Raw genomic sequence first — 21,115 nt, 5'->3', positions numbered from 1 at the left:
TACGTCCCTTGAGGAAGATCAGCTTCACCACAGTTGGCTCTCAGGTACCCAGGGAGCTAGAATTCCAGCCTGGTTTCTCCATGGCCTCCCAGGTTGACCGGCTTGGGAGTCAGGCATTCCTCACAAGCAAAGCCCTAGTAGCTTGAGCAGATACTAGGAAAAGGACAAAGGCTCAGGTCAGGCTCTCTTCTTGTTAGCAATTCTGGTAAGACAGGGAGTGGGTGGGCATTGAAATCATGGGCTAGGACTTCCCTGGAAGTCCAGTGGTTAAGACTCCACGCTTCCACTGCAGGGGGGTATGGGTTTGATCCCTGGTTGGGGAACTAAGATCCCACATGCCATGTGGTATAACCAAGAAAAAAAAAAAAAAGTAAAGAAAAGAAATCATGGGCTAAAATGAGGCCTTGCTGCAATATGTGGACTTATTCTTAAGAATATGTCACTTACTATGACATTTACATTTACTGCACAATAATTATGCATATGTTTATGCATATTTCATGGGAACCGTAATGTGAACTGGGTAGATTTTCCTTTTTTTATGCTTATTTGCATGAAGAAAAGTGAGAAATGAATTTTCTGTCATAAGTGCAACCATTCCTTTGCCAGTGTTGGGTACAACACAACCATATCAAACCCTCGAAGAGGGGCTATCTGAGCACCTGCCAACCTGGCCCACCCACAGAGCTTTGCCTAGAAGCCGTGTCTCTTATAGAATTTAGCTCAAGCTATAGTATCACTGATGACGTCAGTCTATGTCCGCGGGGGTGGCAGTGGCTTCAGTTCCTGACTTGAAGGCTGAGAGACCACCTGAGATGAAATCAGAGGTTCAGATTGAAAGATTAACTTTCAGCAGAAATAAGATATGAGCATTCCCGGGATGTCAGCCCTCCAGGGAAATCTTCCAAAGCAGACAGTCCCAGATCCTCTTTCCCCCCTTCCTCTCCTCCTGAAAGGATCCATTTCCTCAAGAATCACTGAAAAACTTCCAGATTGCTTTCCTTCTCTCTCTCTTTTTCTGAAGACTTTTGTTTTTCTTGCTGCAAAAGTCAGATTTGCTTCTTATTTAGTGCAGGCCTGGCGAAACTAGATCCCCAGTAAATCTTCAGTCTAAAACTGCTTGTAACATTCTCTCAGTCATTCAAGAACTCACTCATTTATTCACTCATTCATTCATTCAATAAAATGTTTTAAGCACCTCCTATGACCAGGATGTGTGCCACACTGAGCGCACACTGCACAATGATGCTCGAGACATACTCATTCCTTTGTAGGTGTATGTGTGCGATATGCATGTTTGAGCATATGTGTATTATCCCCTAGAAGGTTAATCTTCAGTAGTTACTCATGTGTTTACCATAATTGTGCTCTGCTCGGATGTCTAGAGATAAAGACCCCTGGTCCTGATCCCTGCCTTCAAGGACCTTGAAATAGAAAATAGAAACTGTTTATTTGAAATTAAGGCCATAAAATGTAAAACTGTTTATTTGAAATTAAGGCCATAAAAGGAGAGAGGTATATACATACCATGGGCCTATAGGAGGCAGACTTACTAAGAAGTGGTATGGCTGGATGTGAAGGGAGAAGGAACCAGAGAACCTAAGAAAAAAATATGTTTTTTTCTGGCTGGGATGACTGGGTATGTTATAGTGCCTTTCACAGAGGCAGAAAATACAGAAGAAAAAGCAAGTTTGTAGTGAGAGGCTAGTGAGTTAGTTCAGTCTGGGAGATGCTGAACCTGAGGGGGTCTGTGATCAGCCTAGCAGGGATTTCCACCTGGACACATCATGGTACCTAAAGCCCTGGTGTCACTGAGGATGCTCAGAGAGTGAAAATTTGTTCAAAAAATTCAGAAAGTGGGTAAAAGCTTCTTGCACCAGGGGAAAAAAACCCATCAGAGGAAGGCAAACATTCTTTTAAACAATCACACTAACTCTCAAGGTATCACTCAATGGCTCAATAACCAATGAGATGTAACAAGAACCCCCAACATCTGGCAGAAGGGGAATGGAAATTGGGCATGAAGAACACTCCAAGGAACTCAGTGCTTCAGAGAACACTAGGGGTCCTCCCAGGCCCACTGCTGACCCTGTGGGCACAGGCCCAGGGAGGCCCAAGGTACACAGGGCCTTCTGGGCTCTCACACACTGCTCTTCTAAACAAAGCACTGGCCTACCTTTGAGGTATTGAGCCACACTCCACGTGGGGAATTTTTTCTGGTTTGCCTTAATTCTGTCTGTGAGAATCCCAACAGCCTGCAAACGGTGTTCTTTGCTGTCCCAGGTACCAACAGGTCGATGGATTTTTTTTTATCAAGCTAGAAAATTCAGATAAGAATGTCAACATCTGGATGGAGTAACACATTTTTCTGCTGTCCTGATTTCTCCTCCTTATGTTCAAGGTCATAGACACTGGCCTTATCCCTTTTCTTTATTCCCGCAGAATCAATTCTACAAGTCCTTTCACAGAAAAGAGAATCAGAGAAATACAGTAAGATTTGGGAGAAGTGGATGTAGCATAGTTTTAGTTAAGCACTCAAAAAAAATAAAAAAGTTGTTTCAAGACAAATAATGAGCACCCAAAGTCTAGATATTTGCAGTCAAAAATAATTGGAAGGCTAGAAGTCTCGGTTTCTCAGACAATTTAAAATAAAGCCTGGGGGAGTTCCCTGACGGTCCAGTGGTTGGGACTCAGTGCTTTCACTGCCGGGTCCTGGGTTCAATCCCTAGTGGGGGAACTAAGATCCCTCAAGCTGTGTGGCATGGAATAGAATAGAATAGAATAGGGGAAAACCTGGAAGCAAATATCCTGATAATTTGGTCCCCTTCCTCCAATTTGCCTAAAGGACAAGTTGGTTCAAGTAGGGTTTCATTATAATGTTTTGATCTACACAGATGCAATTTACTATTTCATGAACCTCAAAGGGATACCTGTAATAGTACCCTTTATAAGATTTTCTCAATTTAAGTACATTGCATAATATTAATTACAAATTGTCATTACAAAACTCATAAGATACTTAAAAAAAAAGATATCCAATAACTGGTATATCTTGACATGTTACAGAAATCCCAGTGGAAATTACGCAGGTACCCGTGTTTTGAAGCCTAGGATAAATGCAGATACATTTCCAGTTTGGGTTAGCTTCTGTGAGGAAGGATGAAGTGGGGCCGATTGAAAGTTTCTAGCTGAGTACCTGCGTCAAGCCAAATTTAAGTCCTTTGTGGTCCCAGCCGTCTTGCCGGATGGTTCCGCCATGGCTTTCTCTGGAAATGATGGCTGCAGTGAGAGCAGGGTCCATGCAGTGCCTCAGCCTGACTTCTTTGATTAGAATTTGTAAGACTTGAAGACCTTCAAATCCATCTCAGCAAACATTTCAAAACTACGGATGCCTACACCAATAGAAAATAAACTGTTTCCTCCACTCCAGAACAGACCCCTTTTTCAAAGTTTAATAAGTTAGCCACAGTTCTGACTGTGGCCCACAGGCTTGGGACAACCATTTTAGGAACTTTTTTTTTTTTGCAGTACGTGGGCCTCTCACTGTTGTGGCCTCTCCCGTTGCGGAGCACAGGCTCCGGACGTGCAGGCTCAGCGGCCACGGCTCACAGGCCTAGCCGCTCCGCGGCATGTGGCATCCTCCCGGACCGGGGCACGAACCCGTGTTCCCTGCATCGGCAGGCGGACTCTCAACCACTGCGCCACCAGGGAAGCCCCTTAGGACATTTTTTGGTCTCTGATTGCATAAACCCAGAAAGGTCCTCAGCCCCAGATGGATACCACTTCTGCTTTTTCTTGTTCTCTTTTCTGCCACATCTGGTGCATTGGGAAAATTCTTGGACTAGAAATCAGCCAACCTATGTTTGAGTTTGGTCTGACACTACCTAGCCCTGGGCCCTTGGGAAGTCTCTCTTCCTTGCTGAGCCTCAGTTGTCTGATCTGTCAATTGGGAAGGTAGGATTAGATTGACCTTGTAGTTGCTTCCAGCTCTGATATGCTAATACTGAGACAACATGAAGAAGACTTCGGAACAGAATTACACAAGAGAGGACGTACAGAGAGCGTTGCTTAAAATGCTCACGCTGTAACCTGAAGTCGACACAACAACAAACGAACAAACAAAGCCAGAATTTGATATTTTAATTAAGCAATCATTTCAATATGTAGAAATAAACACCTCTCGACCAGGTTTGGAAAGGATGAAGGGAAAGTGAAAAGCAGCAGCTTGATAGGGGAGTCAGGATTCTGTTTTTCCCTCAGTTTTAATTTTGATATTACTACTATAATAATGAACTTCTCAGAATTGAGCTCCTTCCTAAGAAAGAATCTGAAAATGATGAAAGGGGGCTAGCCAAATGCTTGCCTGGCTTCACACTCACTGCCAGCAATTACCCTGGTGATATCACAGGTAGCAGCAGAGGTCTCCATGGTCATGATGGTACCATAGCAGCCACGGTACAGGCAGGAATGCAGGCGAGGGTTCATTGAAAGGGTGAAGGAGCGTGAGCCCCCAGAAGTGCCTGCGGGGCACAAGGATCATTCACGTGAAGCCTGCGAGAAAATACTGCTCGGAGTTGCTCTCACGAACATCACTCAACCAACGGCAAAGCCATAGGCTTAATCCTCCCCAAGCCCCTCCCCAAGACCCCCAGAATGGCTCACCAGAAGGTATTCCGAACTCAGCAGCAACCTGTCAGGATTTTACAAAGTGGTGGCCTTATCCCTAAAACATAGGTTTAAGTTTGAGAATCCATTAGCAGATCTCCGAGCACCTGGCTTCAATCTGCTGCCTTCAGTGTGGCTCTCCCGCTGTGGAGGAGCTTTTAAATGCCAGCATGCAGACTCATCTGCCTCTTCTCACCTTCATGCTGTACCACTGATCTGGGAGGAGCTTTATATATGCTTTAAAACCCTCTTTAAACCACTGACCTCATTAGGCCTGATTATAATGGTACTTGGGATTTAGGTGGCCCTTTTAATAAAAGGATTTCAAAGCATATATTAACCACTATTAATTAATCTAATGAACCCCCAAGGTGTACTGGAGGCATATATTTGGTGGACTGTTTCTGGGTATCTAAAATTGTGCTAGGCAAACAGCTTCTAAATTTGAGAACAAGAAACAGATACTTAGTCTAAAAAAGATAAATAAACAGGAAATACTAGCAGCTGCCGTTCCTGGATTGGTTGTTTGCCTGCAATGCTGCGCCTTCTGTTCTTTGTTCATTCCACTCTCACATGATTCCCATAGCAACATGTCACGTGATCTCAATGGGTGACCTTGGCTCCTTGCTCCACTTCTGCCTCTGACAAGCAGATCCAGGAGTGTCTGCCTGCTCTTGGGAGGTCAGTGCGAAGCCAGGGACTGGGAACATGGGTGCCAGTTTCCCAAACTTCCTGAGGAAATGGTAAAAAAGGATTTGGCCAAGGAGGAAAATTTCTTCAAGGATGGACTCTCTTCAAACTTCTGTCTAAAGGAAGAGACGGAGCACATTGTGCAGCTCCAGAAACAGGAAGCGGAAGAGATATTTTCGAAATAGGCAAAGCGCATTTCCCAGAGGAGAGGAGGGAATCTGACACGGGTCCTACCAGCAGGGTGAGAAATTTCCATGACTGTACATGTCCTTCCACTCATCCACCAAGTGAACAGAGATGTGAGGGAGACTGAGCAGGAGACAGGGAAGACAGAGGCCCGGAGTCAAGTGACTTTCCCAGCTCCCTGGCAATGGGTAAACCACACCTTCTAGGAGAACATGCCCTCCAGAAGCTGATCTCTGCTCTCCCCCACTGCACTCACTTCTGCCCGGACTGCCTTCCTGTGTGCAGAACAGCCTGCCCTTTTAAGTGGCCTCCAGCCTTGCATTCCAGGGAAGAAGGGTGGGTATGTCCTGAGCCACTGATGATCCTGCTTCGACTATCAGGACCTGTTCCACCACCACCATCAACGCCACGGTCAGTGCCGCTCTGTAAGAAGGGGTTTGGCATGGGTCCAGCTGCTCCAGGGTAGCCCTCAGGAACACCTAGGCTTCCACCAGTGACAGTGGCAACAGCACGCTGACACAGTGCTCATGGCCCTCCCAGTGCAGGGGCTTATGTGGGGCTTCCAGGCTAAGGGTAAGGAGAAAGTTCAAGAAAGGGAGAAGGAGAAGTAGACCAAGAATTAAGTTAGGTGAAAGATACTAGGTAGAGGCTGAAGCTGTCCTTAGATGCTCCTAGAGAATAAAAGAAATAATAAAACATAGGACTGTTGAATGTGGAGCTTACTTTATTCTTCTCCCTGTTTTCAGATAGTGGGGCTACAAGTCCTTCCAGGTATGAAGGTCTTAATGTCCAGGCTCTCTGCAATTTATTTAATATATTTATTAATTTATTTATGGCTGTGTTGGGTCTCTCGTTGCGGCGAGCGGGGGCTACTCTTTGTTGCAGTGTGCGGGCTTATCATTGCGGTGGCTTCTCTTGTTGCGGAGCATGGGCTTTAGGCACGTGGGCTTCAGTAGTTGTGGCTTACGAGTCCTAGAGCGCAGGCTCAGTAGTTGTGTCGCACGGGCTTAGTTGCTCCGCAGCATGTGGGATCTTCCTGGACCAGGGCTCAAACCCGTGTCCCCTGAATTGGCAGGTGGATTCTTTACCCCTGCGCCACCAGGGAAGTCCCTGTCCTCTGCAATTTAAGTAATGGTTTTCAAAGTGTTGTGGATTATGAAGCTTTGCCCAAGTTGTGAGACTACAAATGAACATTTATTTGACACCCATCGTCCATTAGGTTGCTGTGGACATTGTATCACTTGATCTTCCCAACAACCTTGTGAGGGAGGTATTATCATTTATTTTAGAGATGAGGACACTGAGACGCAGAGAAGTTAAGCAACTTGTCAAAGATGGCACAGGTAGGACATGGCGAAGCTGGGATTTGACCCTGGACTGTGAGAATCCAAAATCCATGCTCTTCTACAACATCAGAGGTACTAGCACCATGGACCCATGACCCAGCAGAGTGATTACTGTAACAGGTTCAAATCAATTAATTTGCACACAAAACATTGTCTGTGGCCTGAATAAATAACTCCAGTCATAGATATTTACCAGTCATTCAGGTAGATGCTGTTGTAATTTTTAAATACAGATGAATATGAATCAACTGAATCCACAGTGGCTTTTTGTCACTTTATATCTTCTCTATTGATAACAATGGTAGCTAACATGCATTGAGCTTGCACAGTAGGCCTGGTAGAATAGTAGTAAGGAGTATAGCCTAGGTCTGAACCCAGATTGGTTGCACTCTAAAGCCTAGCTCTTTTTTAAAAATTTTATTTTATTGAAGTATAGTTGATTTACAATGTGTTAATTTCTGCTGTACAGCAAAGTGATTCAGTTATACATATATATATATTCTTTTCCATTATGGTTTATCACAGGATATTGAATATAGTTCCCTGTGCTCTACAGTAGGACCTTGTTGTTTATCCATCATATATATAAAAGCTTACATCTGCTCACCCCAACCGTCCCTCCCCCAGCACCTTCCCCCCTTGGCAACCAACAGTCTGTTCTCTATGTCTGTGAGTCTGTTTCTGTTTCATAGGTAAGTTCATTTGTGTCATATTTTATTTATTTACTTACTTACTTATTTTGGCAGCTTGCAGCATCTTAGTTCCCCAAGCAGGGATTGGACCCCCACCTTCGGCAGTGAAAGCACAGAGTCCTAACCCCTGGACCACCAGGGAATTCCCTGTGTCACATTTTAGACTCCACATATAAGTGAATCTTTCACTTTCTGACTTACTTCACTTAGTATGATCATCTCTAGGTCCATCCATGTTGCTGCAAATGGCTTTATTTCATTCTTTTTTATGGCTGCATAGTATTCCATTGTATATATGTACCACAGCTTTTTTATCCATTCATCTGTCAGTGGACATCGAGGTTGTTTCTATGTCTTGGCTGTTGCAAATAGTGCTGCAAGTGAACGTTGGGGTGCATGTATCTTTTTTTTTTTTTTTTTTGCAGTAAGTGGGCCTCTCACTGTTGTGGCCTCTCCCATTGCGGAGCACAGGCTCTAGACGCGCAGGCTCAGCGGCCATGGCTCACGGGCCCAGCCACTCCGCTGCATGTGGGATCTTCCTGGACCGGGGCATGAACCCGTGTCCCCTGCATCGGCAGGTGGACTCTCAACCAGTGCACCACCAAGGAAGCCCCGGGGTGCATGTATCTTTTTGAATTTTAGTTTTCTCTGGCTATATGCCCAGGAGTGGGATTGCTGGCTCATATGGCAATTTTATTTTTAGTTTTTGAGGAACCTCCATACTGTTTTCCATAGTGGCTGCACCAATTTACATTCCCTAAAACCTAATTCTTAATGACTACAATCTACTGACACAATGGATGGTTAAGTACAAGTACTATCATGTGAAGATCTTAGTAATTTTTGACATTTGAAAGTAATTTACTTAGTGATTCTCCATCTCTTCCTAGGGATGCCAAAAATGACTATGCACGTGAGTTGTACTGATATTGTCAGGAGGGGATTGAGGGGACCTTGTCGCCTACTATAATCTCCATCAGTCTCCAGGCTTCCCAAAATAAAAATACAATCTATATGCAAGCAATGTCCTTGCTGTACAAATGGAACTCTGTGACCAGACCCCTGACCTCCTGCCCCTTCCAATCAGTTATCTGCCTCTCAGAATTTACAATATAGCAATTGTCTGGTAGCCTCTGGTGAGTCATGATACATTTGGGGTTCCTGGCACTAGAGGTGAGGACTCTAGTCACTCCTCACATCTAAATGGGCTCAGCAACAGACTTTAAGCCAAGATGTACGCCGGTTCCAGACAGACAGCTTGCTTCGATCAGTCTTCCAAAAGCGGGGTATGGCAGGAAGATCCCTGGCCTGGAAGTCTAGAGACCTGGCTCACAGTCTCAGATCTGCCACTAACCAGCTGAGGGTAACCACCAGTGTAGACATCATTTTCCCACTTATGGAGTCAAAAAGTTGGATGAGAGCAGATGATCGCTGAGGTCTCCTCCGGCTCCAACCATCTACTGGAGTTGGTGAGTGAAGTGCATCCTGATCCAGAAGAGGGAATAAATATGGGAGGTTGAGTGGAGAGGTGTGGAAACTTGCACTGCGTTTCTGTTCTCATCCAAAGCACAAGTGCGGGGCTTCCCTGGTGGCACAGTGGTTATGAATCTGCCTGCCAATGCAAGGGCCTGGTTCGATCCCTGGTCTAGGAAGATCCCACATGCCGCAGAGAAACTAGGCCTGTGCACCACAACTACTGAGCCTGCGCTCTAGAGCCCACGAGCCACAGCTGCTGAGCCCATGTGCCGCAACTACTGAAGCCCGCACACCTAGAGCCCGTGCTCCGCAATAAGAAGGCTGCGCGCTGTAACAAAGAGTAGCCCCCACTCGCCGCAACTAGAGAAAGCCCTCACGCAGGAATGCAGACCCCAAAATAAATAAAATTAAAAATACCCAAAACCCACAACTGCCATGCAAGTCATCCTGTGTTTAAGGTGGCTTTCAAAGTGAATTTTCTCTGGTTTTCCTCTCTATCTTGCAATTGGTGAAGAGTAGAAGACCTTTATCATATGCAAACCCAGGTCTTAAATTTAAGACCCGATTCATCAACCATTTTCGTGTTGACAAGGACAATAAAGAAAGAGGTGTCATTTGCTTGCTTGTTAGTCTCAGCCATAATTCCAGATTTCCCTGTCAGGCTGGGTGACTCATGGCAGACACGAATGCTGCCAATGAAATTTTTAAACTTTGCACGTGTCAAGAGTGGCCTCAAAATTTCCCCAAATAATGTAAATGGCTGGCAAATATAGTAAATTGAAAACTCAAGCGTCTTTTTTTTTTAAATCGTAATTGTCAGAAGACTCTCCGATCCAGGTTCTGGTCGCTGTCACTCATAGTTTGGGGCCCGGTGGGGGCCACAGTTGGGGGACTCATTATTGTGGCACAGTGATGTCCAGGTCTGAGACAAGAGTCAAAGGCCTCTGGCAAGTCCAGTAAATTTTCCAGTTTTCTTTGTGCTGCCTCTCTATTTCCTAACCCCAGTGTCCTCCCGCCCCTTAGACTGATCTGATAACAGAGTTGTAGTCATTGATGACAGAGACTTAAAGTCATATCCTTTTCAGGTACAATTTATTTATTTGTTTGTTTATTTATTTATTTATGGGTGTGTTGGGTCTTTGTTGCTGCACGCAGGCTTTCTCTAGTTGCCGTGAGTGGGGGCTACTCTTTGTTGTGGTGCACGGGCTTCTCATTGCGGTGGCTTCTCACCTCCCTCCCAGAACTAGTCTGTGGTTATAGACATGGGGTTGCTTCCACCATGTTGCCATGTGTGAAGGCTGGCCACAGCTCTCCATTTCTCAAGAACAGCCAAGGATGATTATCATGGGTAACTCCTTTAACTTCTCTGAGCCTTAGTTGGGCTCATCTGTAAAATGAGGCCATGATAGTGATGCCCTATGACTTTGTTTTGAAGATAAAAATAAATTATATATGTGAAAGCATGTTATAAACTGCTGTGCTTCCTACAGATGCCAGTTATTATGATGGGGTTGCTCTCAGATCCTGATGGGTTAGCTGGTTGTTGATTTGTTCATTTATTTATCCGCGGGGCTTCAGAAAAAATAATGAAGAGTTGACTTACAGGATAGGAAGTAACAAGTAAAACCTCATTTCCTCCAGGAAGGAAATATGGCAGGACAATCAAGGGCTATTGCTGCAACTCTGTAACCTGCCTGGTGGGACAGGAGAAGAACAATACCAGAAATAGCCACACACAGCCCAGGCATCTACTGCATGGCCTATAGAATGAAGGGGCTGCCCGAGATTGCATGGCAAGGCACTTTGGTAACAATGGCTAGTGGAAGGGAGCCCTTCCACAACTTTCACTAAAAAGTTTAATTTAACCTCAAGATATATATATATATGTATATATATATATACATATATATATATATATGTATATATATATATATATCTTGCAGTACGCGGGCCTCTCACCGCTGTGGCCCCTCCCGTTGCGGAGCACAGGCTCCAGACGCGCAGGCTCAGTGGCCATGGCTCACGGGCTCAGCTGCTCCGCTGCATGTGGGATCTTCCCGGACCGGGGCACGAACCCGTGTCCCCTGCATCGGCAGGCGGACTCTCAACCACTGCGCCACCAGGGAAGCCCGTAACTTCAAGATATTTTAATGCCTGGCTTGAACTGCCGTATGCTTTTCTTGTTTGGGGTTTAATCTACTATACAGTAGGTAAAATGCCATATCCTGCTGAAGACACCACTTCCAGGGTCTTCCAGGGTCAAATATGTGACCAGCATTTCAGAAAAGAAGATATACAAATGGTCAAAAAGCTCATGAAAAGGTGGTCAACATCATTAGACATCAAGGAAATACAAATTAAAACCACAATGAGATAGCATTTCATACTATCTTAAACGACTAAAATCAAAGACTGCCTATGTCAAAAGTTGGTGAGAATATAAAGCAAATAGAACTCTTGTACATTTCTGGTTGGACTGTAAAATGGTATAACTGCTTTGGAGAGTTATTTAGCACTTTCTTATGAAATTAAACATACATCTACCCTATGACCCAGCCATTCCATTTTGGGGCATTTATCCAAGAGAAGTGAAAACAAATGTCTCCCAAAGACTTGTACAAGAATGTTCATAGTAGTTTGCTTCATAACAGGCCAATACTGAAAACACTCCAAAAATTCGTCAGTAGGGGAATGGATTAACAATTGTGGTATAGCTGTATTACGGAGTAATACCCAGATTAACAAACAAATCAGAGAACTCCCATCCCTAGGTCGAGTCAGGTACCCACATTCAACTACATCTAGAAGTAGATTTGTTTGAAGTTTCCTTGTGGTTTGAAAAGGAGAAAAGAGAAGTCTGAATTTTTAAGAACTGTGTCATAGTTGCTCTCTCTGCCTGTGATGGAGAGAAAAGCTGGGGTGGCATCTGGAGAAAGACTTGGGTCAGGCCATTTTGTTAGGGTTTATGCTGGGAGTGACTCGGAATATTAAATCCTGTAGAAGGTATTGAGGTTTTCGGGAATGGAAGCGTTATGTGATCAGGTAAGGTAAAAGGCTTGAGTTCAAAATCATAGAGACTGGCCTGAGGCAGGAATGGGAACACCCCTTCCATTGTAGCAGGAGGAAGAGAGGAAGAAGTTGGATAGCAATGCAGTTCAATTTATAGAGTCGATGAGAGAAAATTGAGAGTTCTCTAATGATTCCTAATCCCTCTGAAGCAGGAGGCCAAATCGTGGGCTGAGAGTAAAAATTATGTGGAATTAGAGGCTTAAGGAAATGGAGAAAATTTGGAAAAGTCACTCTGGAGGATTAGAACTGACAAGAGAGCCAGAAAGATTACTGGGGTCCAGATACAGAGTAGCTGAGGTTGGAGCCCATAAACGTTCAGAGGCGCTGAAATGCTAGGCTTTGGCTCAGCAACCTCGGCGTCAACAGGGAGAAAGCAGGGGGGCTTTCCTCTGTTCCACCTGGTCTTCTCTCCTGACCCCGGACTCCAGCCAGCAACGTGCAAGCCTCAACCTGCTTTGCCCTGGCCCTTCCCTGTTCCTGATCACTCCCTGTTCCCTGCCTTCTGCAGTTTTCATTTCTAGGGGAACTGGAAGTGCTCCTCAGTAATAGCGAAATCAAGGGCAGGATTATTTGGGGGTGGGGAGCGGTTGGTGAGAGGAATAAATCAGGCACACAGCCTCTTCACTGGCAGTGGGGGCCTTCAGGTGTGTGCGACCCTGGGATGGCGTGTGCAGAGGGTTCCAGTTACTTTTAATCAGGCCAGAGGCCCCTTGAGGTGCAGAGAGAGAGGAACATGTTAGGCCTCAGCTGGAGGCTTTTTAATAATAAGTTTTCTTGTTTAACAACAAGAAATGCTCATGACATATTGTTATGCTCTTTATGTAAGCAGGTTATTAAAGGGCACTGATGAATATTACCAATTTTGTTTTAAGCGTATGTATGTACAGTCATGGAAAATAAGCCGAATTGCATCTTCAGCTGCACCAGATCTTATAAAGCTGCTCTTCAAAGCAGCTACACCACATTTACCCTCTAGAGCAGGGGATGATGAGTGGAGCTTCTCCACCAAAATTTCCTATTATCAGACTTCTAAATTGGGTGAGAAAAGTCTCATTTTCCCAATTGAGGTTGGTTGTTTTTTTCTCGTCTTTTGGGGTTTTTTTTTTGCGGTACGCGGTCCTCCCCACCGCTGTGGCCTCTCGCGCTGCCGGACGCGCAGGCTCAGCGGCCATGGCTCACGGGCCCAGCCGCCCCCACGGCACGTGGGATCCTCCCGTACCGGGGCACGAACCTGCGCCCCACGCATCGGCAGGCGGACTCCCAACCACTGCGCCACCAGGGAAGCCCCTTTTTTCTCATTTTTAAAAATAGGAATCGTTATTACACTGCAGTCTGGGTCCAAGTCTTTTGTTAGTCATATGAAAACTGAAGAAAGGAATTGCTTCTCTGTAGAGATATAAGCACAAAGGCGCTGATATGTTCAATGCCAAATTATCTAGAAAGTAACTGTCCACTTTGAAAATTATCAACAACTCTTGCTGAGCTGGACTGAGCCAGGATTGTGATGTAGGCAATGTCTTTTTAATATCTTATATTTGTACAGTGCTTCCGAATTTTAAGTGGGCTTTTGAATAAGTTAAAAAACCTGAAATAACCCTCCAAGAAAGGTCAAGCAGATTTTATCTCCCCCATTATACATACAAGAAAAGAGATTAAATGATTTGTCCAAGCCCTCCCAGCTAGTAAATGGTGGAGGTGAGACTAGAACCCAAACATTCAGATGCTGAGTCCAGGGATTTCCTTCCCATCATTTACGGGACCAGATGAACCTGAAAGCGTTGTTTAATCATGAAATTCCAGGATTCAGTGATTTACCTGTTTTGTTATCTCCAACAGCCAGGCTTTAATGCCCTCATTTAACACCCGGCTGAACAAACCACCCCTTCAGGGTCACCTAGGCCCACTTTAATTTTGGCACTGCTCACTACCTGTCCACCGTCTCCGATATACTCACTCCCAGTCCCGTTGGAAATTGTACCTGTTTGGAGTTCTGTGTTCAGAGGCTTTCTAGACCAGTGCTGTCCAACAGAAATATAACATGAGCTACAACTTTGATTTAAAATTTTCTATTAGCCACATTGAAAAAGTAAAAAGAAAAAGGTGAGATTAATTTTTGTAGTATATTTTATTTAGCCCAATACATCTAAAATATTATTTCAATATGTAACCAGTATAAAAGTTGAGATATTTTACCACCTTCTTTTAATACTAAGTCTATGTATTTTAGAATCACAACACAGCTCACGTCAAACTAGCCACACTGCTCAATAACCACATGGAGCCAGTGGCTACCATGTTGGACAACACAGTTCTAAATGATGACTATTAACATAGGCTTTGATGCCCTAAGGCAAAGGAGTAGCCTAACACAGGATATTTTTGAATCTGTGGAGAAGACGTTTTTGGGTATTTCAAGCTGTGCTCTATGCCAGGTCAGGTCAGCTCTAGGCTCCCTTGAGCTCTGCTCTTGTACTGACCTCACAGTGGAGCTATCCACCCGCTCCCCTTCCACCCTGCTTCTGACTCAATATACATGACCTTTCTCTGGATCATCTTCACAAAATTGGCTCTCATTTTCAATTGACATCAGAATCACTTAAGGAGATTTTCAAAAATGCAGCTTCTAGTTTGAACATGACTCCATTAAGTCATCAGTTCCCTTTTCCTCTTGGAAATCATCCAAAAGCACTAAGAACAGAAAAATAAACTTTTCTTCTACAGCCTTATGAATCACAAAAGATATGGAAGGGCTACTGAAAGCAGTAGAAATAGAGAAGATACATGAAGATATGAAGAAGGTAAAAGAAGGTCCGGAGAGGACAAGTTGATGATTTTTAAAAGAGGCAAAAAGCATACATCTCTAAGGTAAGGAGTACACCCTGAGGCATACAGGGTAATTGTTGGGAGGAAAGCAGAGGATGGAATAGGAGAACACACAGGTAGCTGTCAGTTATTGGTGATATTTGAGTTTGGTGTGGGTTCACAAGTGTTCATTGTATTTTAAAAATAAACAAATAATAGAGGAAGGCCACAAATGGACTAATGACGTGTTTCACAGACTAAGGTTTATGATTTATCTATTTTATGCATCTGATGTTAATGAAAAAATATATGTTAATTGCATTTGTAAACTGCAGCAACAACGAAATGTAATTTTAAAAAGCTCTCAGGGCTTTTCGTTCTTACTCAGATGGCATAAGCCCACTACAGCCTATCTCACCCTCAGATTACAAGGAAAAACTGGACAAAATGCTGCCAGACAGCGTTTCCTTGATAACCATGTTGATGGTTGTATTGTGGCTGTGTAGGAGAATGTTCTTGTTTGTAAAAACCTCACACTACAATATTCAAAAATAATGAAACATCATGTTGGCAACTTTCAAATGGTTTAGGGAAAAATGAGTTATTTGCAGTATCTGTACATTTGAGATTGCCACTTTTCTGTAAATTTGAGACTGCTTCAAAATCAAAAGTTTAGGGAGTTCCCTGGTGGTCTAGGGTTAGCCTTCGGCTCTTTCGCTACCGTGGCCTGGGTTCAATCCCTGTTTGGGACACTGAGATTTTGTAAGCCGCGTGGCGCAGCCAGAAAAAAAAAAATCAAAAGTTTACATCAAAAAGAGTGAAAAAAATGTTAGAAACAAAAAAAGATAATTGCATGACACAGAAATGATTAAGGATTAGCACCCAAAATAATTTCTATCAATCAAAAAGAAAAAGAGATGCACTGAAATAAAAAATGAAAAAGAGCTGAGAAGAAAAACCATAAATGAACATGACAAAATGTTCCACACCTTTAGTGATCAGGGGAATGCGTACGCAAACCACAATGTAATAACATTTCACACACACCAGATCGGCAAAACATTTAAATCCTGACAATGCTGGAGTATGTGGCAAGAGGAGAATTCATACATCACCAGTGAAAGTGCAATGGCTAGAATTACTTTACAAAACACTTTGGCATCACCCAGTATTAAATCCAGCAATTTTACAACAAGATAAATACCCTATTGATCAGCACTGTCCTGTAGAAATAAATGCAAGCCATATATGTAATTTTAAATTGTCTAATAGCTCATTTAAAAAGTAAAAAGAATCAGCTGAAATTAATTTTAATAACATTTTAATTCAGCCCAATATATCCAAATTTTTTTAATCATTTCAACATGTAATAGATATAAAAACATTATTAATGAAGTATTTAGAATTTTTTTCATACCAAGTCTTCAGTGAGTAGTCTTAGACTTGCAGCACTTGGACTTGCTGTATTTTAGGTGCCTAGCAACCACATATGGCTAGTGGCTACTGTACTGGACAGCATAGCTCCAGAAACTTGACACGCGGAACAGGAGGCCTGTACAACAATGGCCGTAACAGCATTGCTCATAGTAGCAAAGTCTGGATAATCCAAATGTCCATCATCAGTGGAATTAATAAGTAAACTGTGTCACATACATACAAAATGGAATCCCAGACAGCAGTGAAAATAAATACATTACAGCCATAGGCATCAAGCTGTTTGTTTCTCAAAAGCAATATTGAGTAAAAGGAACAACTTACTGAATGATGGATACAAAATGACTTCATTGATATAAAGTTCAAAGGCAGGCCCAACTCCATGATGTATCATCTAGGGATACACACATGGTTTGTAAAAGTAAAAAGCAAAGCAGAAGAGTGGTTAATACAAAAATTCAGTCCACGATCCTCCTGGCGGTAATGGAGGAGAAGCTCCTTGGGGATTCCCCTAGCAGCAGTGAGGTTCTAGTTCTTTACCTGAGAGATAAGTGGATGGGTGTGCATTTTATTATTCTTTAAAGTGTATGTAAGCATTTTATGTAAATTATATTTAAATAGAAATAATTTACATTAAGGTGTGTATAGTGTGCCTCTGGCTGTGGGGGAATTGTTAAAGCATGAGAATATTGTATGAATATTTATTCATATGTATAACATATCTCTGAGGAAATAGACAAGAACTGGTAAAATTAGTTGCTTCTGGATAGAGGAGTTGAGTGGCTAGAGGACAGGAATGGGTAGAAAATTCTCATAATATACCCTCTCGTATCTTGAATTGTGAAGTTCATGAATATTACCTAATCCATCAATCGATACATTTCTCTAATGCAATTGCTTGGTTCCCATCCCTGGAAATTCCGATTTAATAGGCCAGGACTGAGGACCCAGAAATTGCATTTAAATAAGGGAGGGGATTGTGAGGCTGTAGGTCAAAGGACTACACTTTGAGAACCACCTCTACAGGCTTATTCATTCACAAACCCTCATGGCATGCTTATTGTGCACTGGTCACTCTTCATCTGTATTTCCAACAAGCTCCCCAGTGATGCTGGGGATGCTGCTGGTCTGCAGTGGGCTGTTTTGAATAGTGTATTAATCATGTTTTCTATTTTCTGTATTTTATGACGTTTTGACATCTTAAAAAGCTTGCTGGCCAGAGAAAGACTGCTCCTCCCAGGGCTAGCAGTTCTTTGAGAAAGCAAATGGCTCGGCGGGGAGCATGCCTTTCACACACACAGCAACCAATCCAAGCCCTTATTCCTCAACCACCACCTTTACCTAATTCACGCACGTGGAGCCAATCTTTCCCCGGCCCTAAATTATCCCAAGGCCAGATTCCAGGCAACTAGAGACCACGTCTAAAGACCAAAGCCCACAGAAATTATGCAAACTAGCCAATCCTACACTGTTTCCTCTGCCCTTCCTTGCTGCCTTTCCCACAGAAACCCCCTTGGAGGCTTTGACTCAGGCCCTCCCTTCGCCCTTGTCTTCGGCCTCCCGACCAAAACCTGGCGTTTCTGGCGTGGCCCTGAGCTGCGGGGCCTGCCTCTTGTTTCTAGGGGAACGGTAAGTACCATTCAGTTTTTCTTACGATGGCACTCTGTCATCACTCAGTCACCTTTAGAAATTAAGACCCGGGGCTTCCCTGGCGGCGCAGTGGTTGAGGGTCCGCCTGCCGATGCGGGGGACGTGGGTTCGTGCCCCGGTCCGGGAGGATCCTGCATGCCGTGGAGCGGCTGGGCCCGTGAACCGTGGCCGCTGGGCCTGTGCGTCCGGAGCCTATGTTCCGCAACGGGAGAGGCCACAGCAGTGAGAGGCCCACGTACTGCAAAAAAATAAATAAATAAAAATAAAATAAAAAAAGAAATTAAGACCTGGACACAATAAATAACAGGTCTGACATTTTTCTTGCTTTGTAAGATATCCCCCTTTTAAACGTCTGTCTCATTCTACCTCTGTTTACATGTTAACAAAAATTTACATTGAGATCCCTGTCAAATAAAAAGCACCTGGTCACCGCCAGTGAGGCTATACATAGAGATGCTGAGAAAGCACCGTTCACAGCGTGGGCAGCGCAAGCCGGAAGGAGGATGCAGTGTCGGGGACACGCGTGCACTGGGTGGGGAGCAGGGACATGGGAGGATCCCAGTCCTCTTGGCAGCTCCCCAGCGTGTCCGGCCTGATCTGTGCCTCAGCAGCCGGCCAGCTGTGACCAGTGACTCTGCTCCGGTGAACTGGTTCTTGGCTCCCCTGGGACCACGAGGAGAGAATAAAACGCTACCTGCTTTCAAGATCGCAGAAAGTCACAACCCAGTCCCACCTAGATTTTGTTTGTTGGGCCGCGCTGCACGGCTTGCGGGATCTCAGTTTCCCGACCAGGAATTGAACCCAGGCCGTGGCCGTGAAAGCGCAGAATCCTAACCACTGGACCACCAGGGAAGTCCCCCATCTAGCTTTATTCTCTAAAGTTTCATTTGTGTTTGCAACATAAAGTAATTCCTTTATGTGCCTGTACATATGTCCTGGTTTTTTTCTTTTTTCCCCAGAAATAAGAACAAATCCTTCTTTTGAGTTATTCAGAGCTTCTAGGCTGTAGGGAGAAACAACACAAAAGAGTGCATGATTATGCTGTCAGATGCCTGAGGTGAAGCCATTAACCAAGTTCCTTTTATCAATTCCAGCAGCCTCCACTGTTTTCTGGGAGGGTGGGAACTCATGGAGGAACAGCCTGGCTCTTTGCAGCACCCACGTGATGAGATGTTTTGTTAGTGCCCCGTGTGTTCAGGCCGGGTTCATTCTACTCCACGTGACCTGATAACATGGGGATACTGGGAGTTTTGCTCGTTTACTATCTCACACTCTGGAGCAAAAAATTTGAGGGCTCTGGTTCATATTGTCTTCTCAAAGAGCTTTTACTCAGGGTCTTAAGTATTCCCCTTTTTCATTTCCCCATCACAAGAAATATAAATAAGTTATTGGACGTATAAAATGTCTATTTGGTCTGTGCTAGAAAAACAGATTCAGGTCACATAGGGAAGTCAAACATAAGAGAAGTGGAGTTGCTTTGATTGGGCACTGCTTCAATATCTGAAAAAGAAAAAAGTCCCCATGAGGTTGCTCTAAGGCAGCATGGGAAAGCAGGTAGAGAAGGCTGCAGGGGGGGCTGACAGAGGGGGAAGCGGGATAGATTCACCCTGGCTGGATAGGCCGACTCAGCAAGTCAAAGGGGACTCAGCTCCATCTGCCCAGCTAAGCCAGAAGTGGTGCACACCTCAATGAGGAATCTGGGTTTTGTGTTTTTTTGTTTTTGTTTTGACTGCACCATGCGCGGCATGCGGGATGGAACCTGTGCCGCTTGCATTGGGAGCACAGGGTCTTAACCCCTGGACCACCAGGGAAGTCCCAGGAATCTGGGTTTAAATAGCCCTGAAAAGCGAGAGGAGACTTTAAGAGTCTTCAGATGGCTACACAAAACCACCTATCAGCATCCTATTTCGTTCAGGTAATTCTGGAGAATCTGTGAGGCAATAATTCTCAGCCTTGGCTACACATTAGAATCACCTGGGAATGGGACTGAGTTCTTGTTGTTGTTGTTCGTTTGTTTGTTTTTTCTTCCAGTTTTATTGAGATCTAGTGGACATACAGCACTGTATAAGTTTAAGGTGTACAGAATAATGATTTGTTTACATACGTCATGAAGTGATTCTCACGGTAAGTTTAATGAACATCCTTCATCTCATATAGGTACAGAATTAAAGAAATAGAAAAAAATTTTTTTCTTGTGATAAGAACTCTTAGAATTTACTCTTGGTAACTTTCATATATAACATGCGGCAGTGTTAATTACGTTTCTCATGCTGTACCTTATATCCCTAGTATTTATTTACCTTATACCTGGAAGTTTGGACCTTCTGATTATCCTCATCCAGTTCCCCCTCCCCAGCCCACCCCCTACCTCCACCTCTGGTAACCACAAATCTGGAAAGCTGGTTTCTTTTTCTATGGGTTTGTTTGCTTGTTTGTTTTTGAAGTATAATTGACCTAATTGAACTAACACTATGTTAGTTCTTATTACACAATATAGTGATTTGATATTTCTATACATTTCATACTGATCACCAAAATAAATCTAGTTATGCTGTGTCACCATACAAAGACATTACATCGTTATTGACTGTATTCCCCACACCGTACACTTCATACCTGCGACTCGTTTATTTTGCAGCTGGAAGTTGTACCTCTTAATCTCCCTCATCTATTTCTTTCCACCTCCTACCCCTCCCACCTCTGGCAAACACATGTTTGTTCTCTGTTTCTATAACTCTTGTTTTGTTATGTTTTTTCATTTGTTTTGTTTTGTTTTAGATTCCACATATAAGCAAAATAATACAGTATTTGTCTTTCTCTGTCTGACTTATTTCCCTTATAATACCTTCTAGGTCCATCCATGTTGTCACAAATGGCAAGGTTTCATTCTTTTTTATGGCTAATATTCTTATAATACCTTGTAGGTCCATCCATGTTGTCACAAATGGCAAGGTTTCATTCTTTTTTATGGCTAATATTCCATATATCAAAACCAGAATCTCACCAAAGCACATCATTGTGAAATGTCAAACATGTGACAAAGAGAAGATTCTATAAACTCTAGAGGGAACGGGGGATATATCATATACAAAGGATTAAAATCAA

The 21,115-nt window shown here is 43.7% G+C and overlaps 2 protein-coding genes across 25 annotated transcripts in view; one reads left to right on the top strand and one right to left on the bottom strand.

Moving 5' to 3' along the window:
• MRPL30 (mitochondrial ribosomal protein L30) overlaps nt 1-21,115 on the top strand; it is a 123,034-nt gene that overhangs the window by 44,712 nt on the left and 57,207 nt on the right. For 20 of the 24 annotated variants that reach the window (XR_007470973.1, XR_007470974.1, XR_007470989.1 and 17 more), the window contains 2 exons: nt 14,846-14,989; nt 17,866-20,134. The gene's annotated coding sequence lies outside the window, so the exon portion shown is untranslated. The remainder of the gene's footprint in view (nt 1-14,845; nt 14,990-17,865; nt 20,135-21,115) is intronic. The other 4 variants (XR_007470982.1, XR_004475640.2, XR_007470987.1 and 1 more) reach the window with 2 other exon arrangements.
• LYG2 (lysozyme g2) lies at nt 5-5,985 on the bottom strand. Its single transcript, XM_049696231.1, is given in 8 exon segments — nt 5-751; nt 753-810; nt 2,177-2,311; nt 3,193-3,333; nt 3,336-3,392; nt 3,465-3,471; nt 4,387-4,534; nt 5,798-5,985. Coding segments are annotated over 8 exon segments (792 nt in total). The 3' UTR covers nt 5-693.

This window comes from Orcinus orca, chromosome 13 (assembly GCF_937001465.1).
Source record: "Orcinus orca chromosome 13, mOrcOrc1.1, whole genome shotgun sequence".
Classification (NCBI taxonomy): Eukaryota; Metazoa; Chordata; class Mammalia; order Artiodactyla; family Delphinidae; genus Orcinus; species Orcinus orca.
Note: the sequence above shows the minus strand (reverse complement) of the source record. Positions and strands in the feature narration are given on the sequence as shown.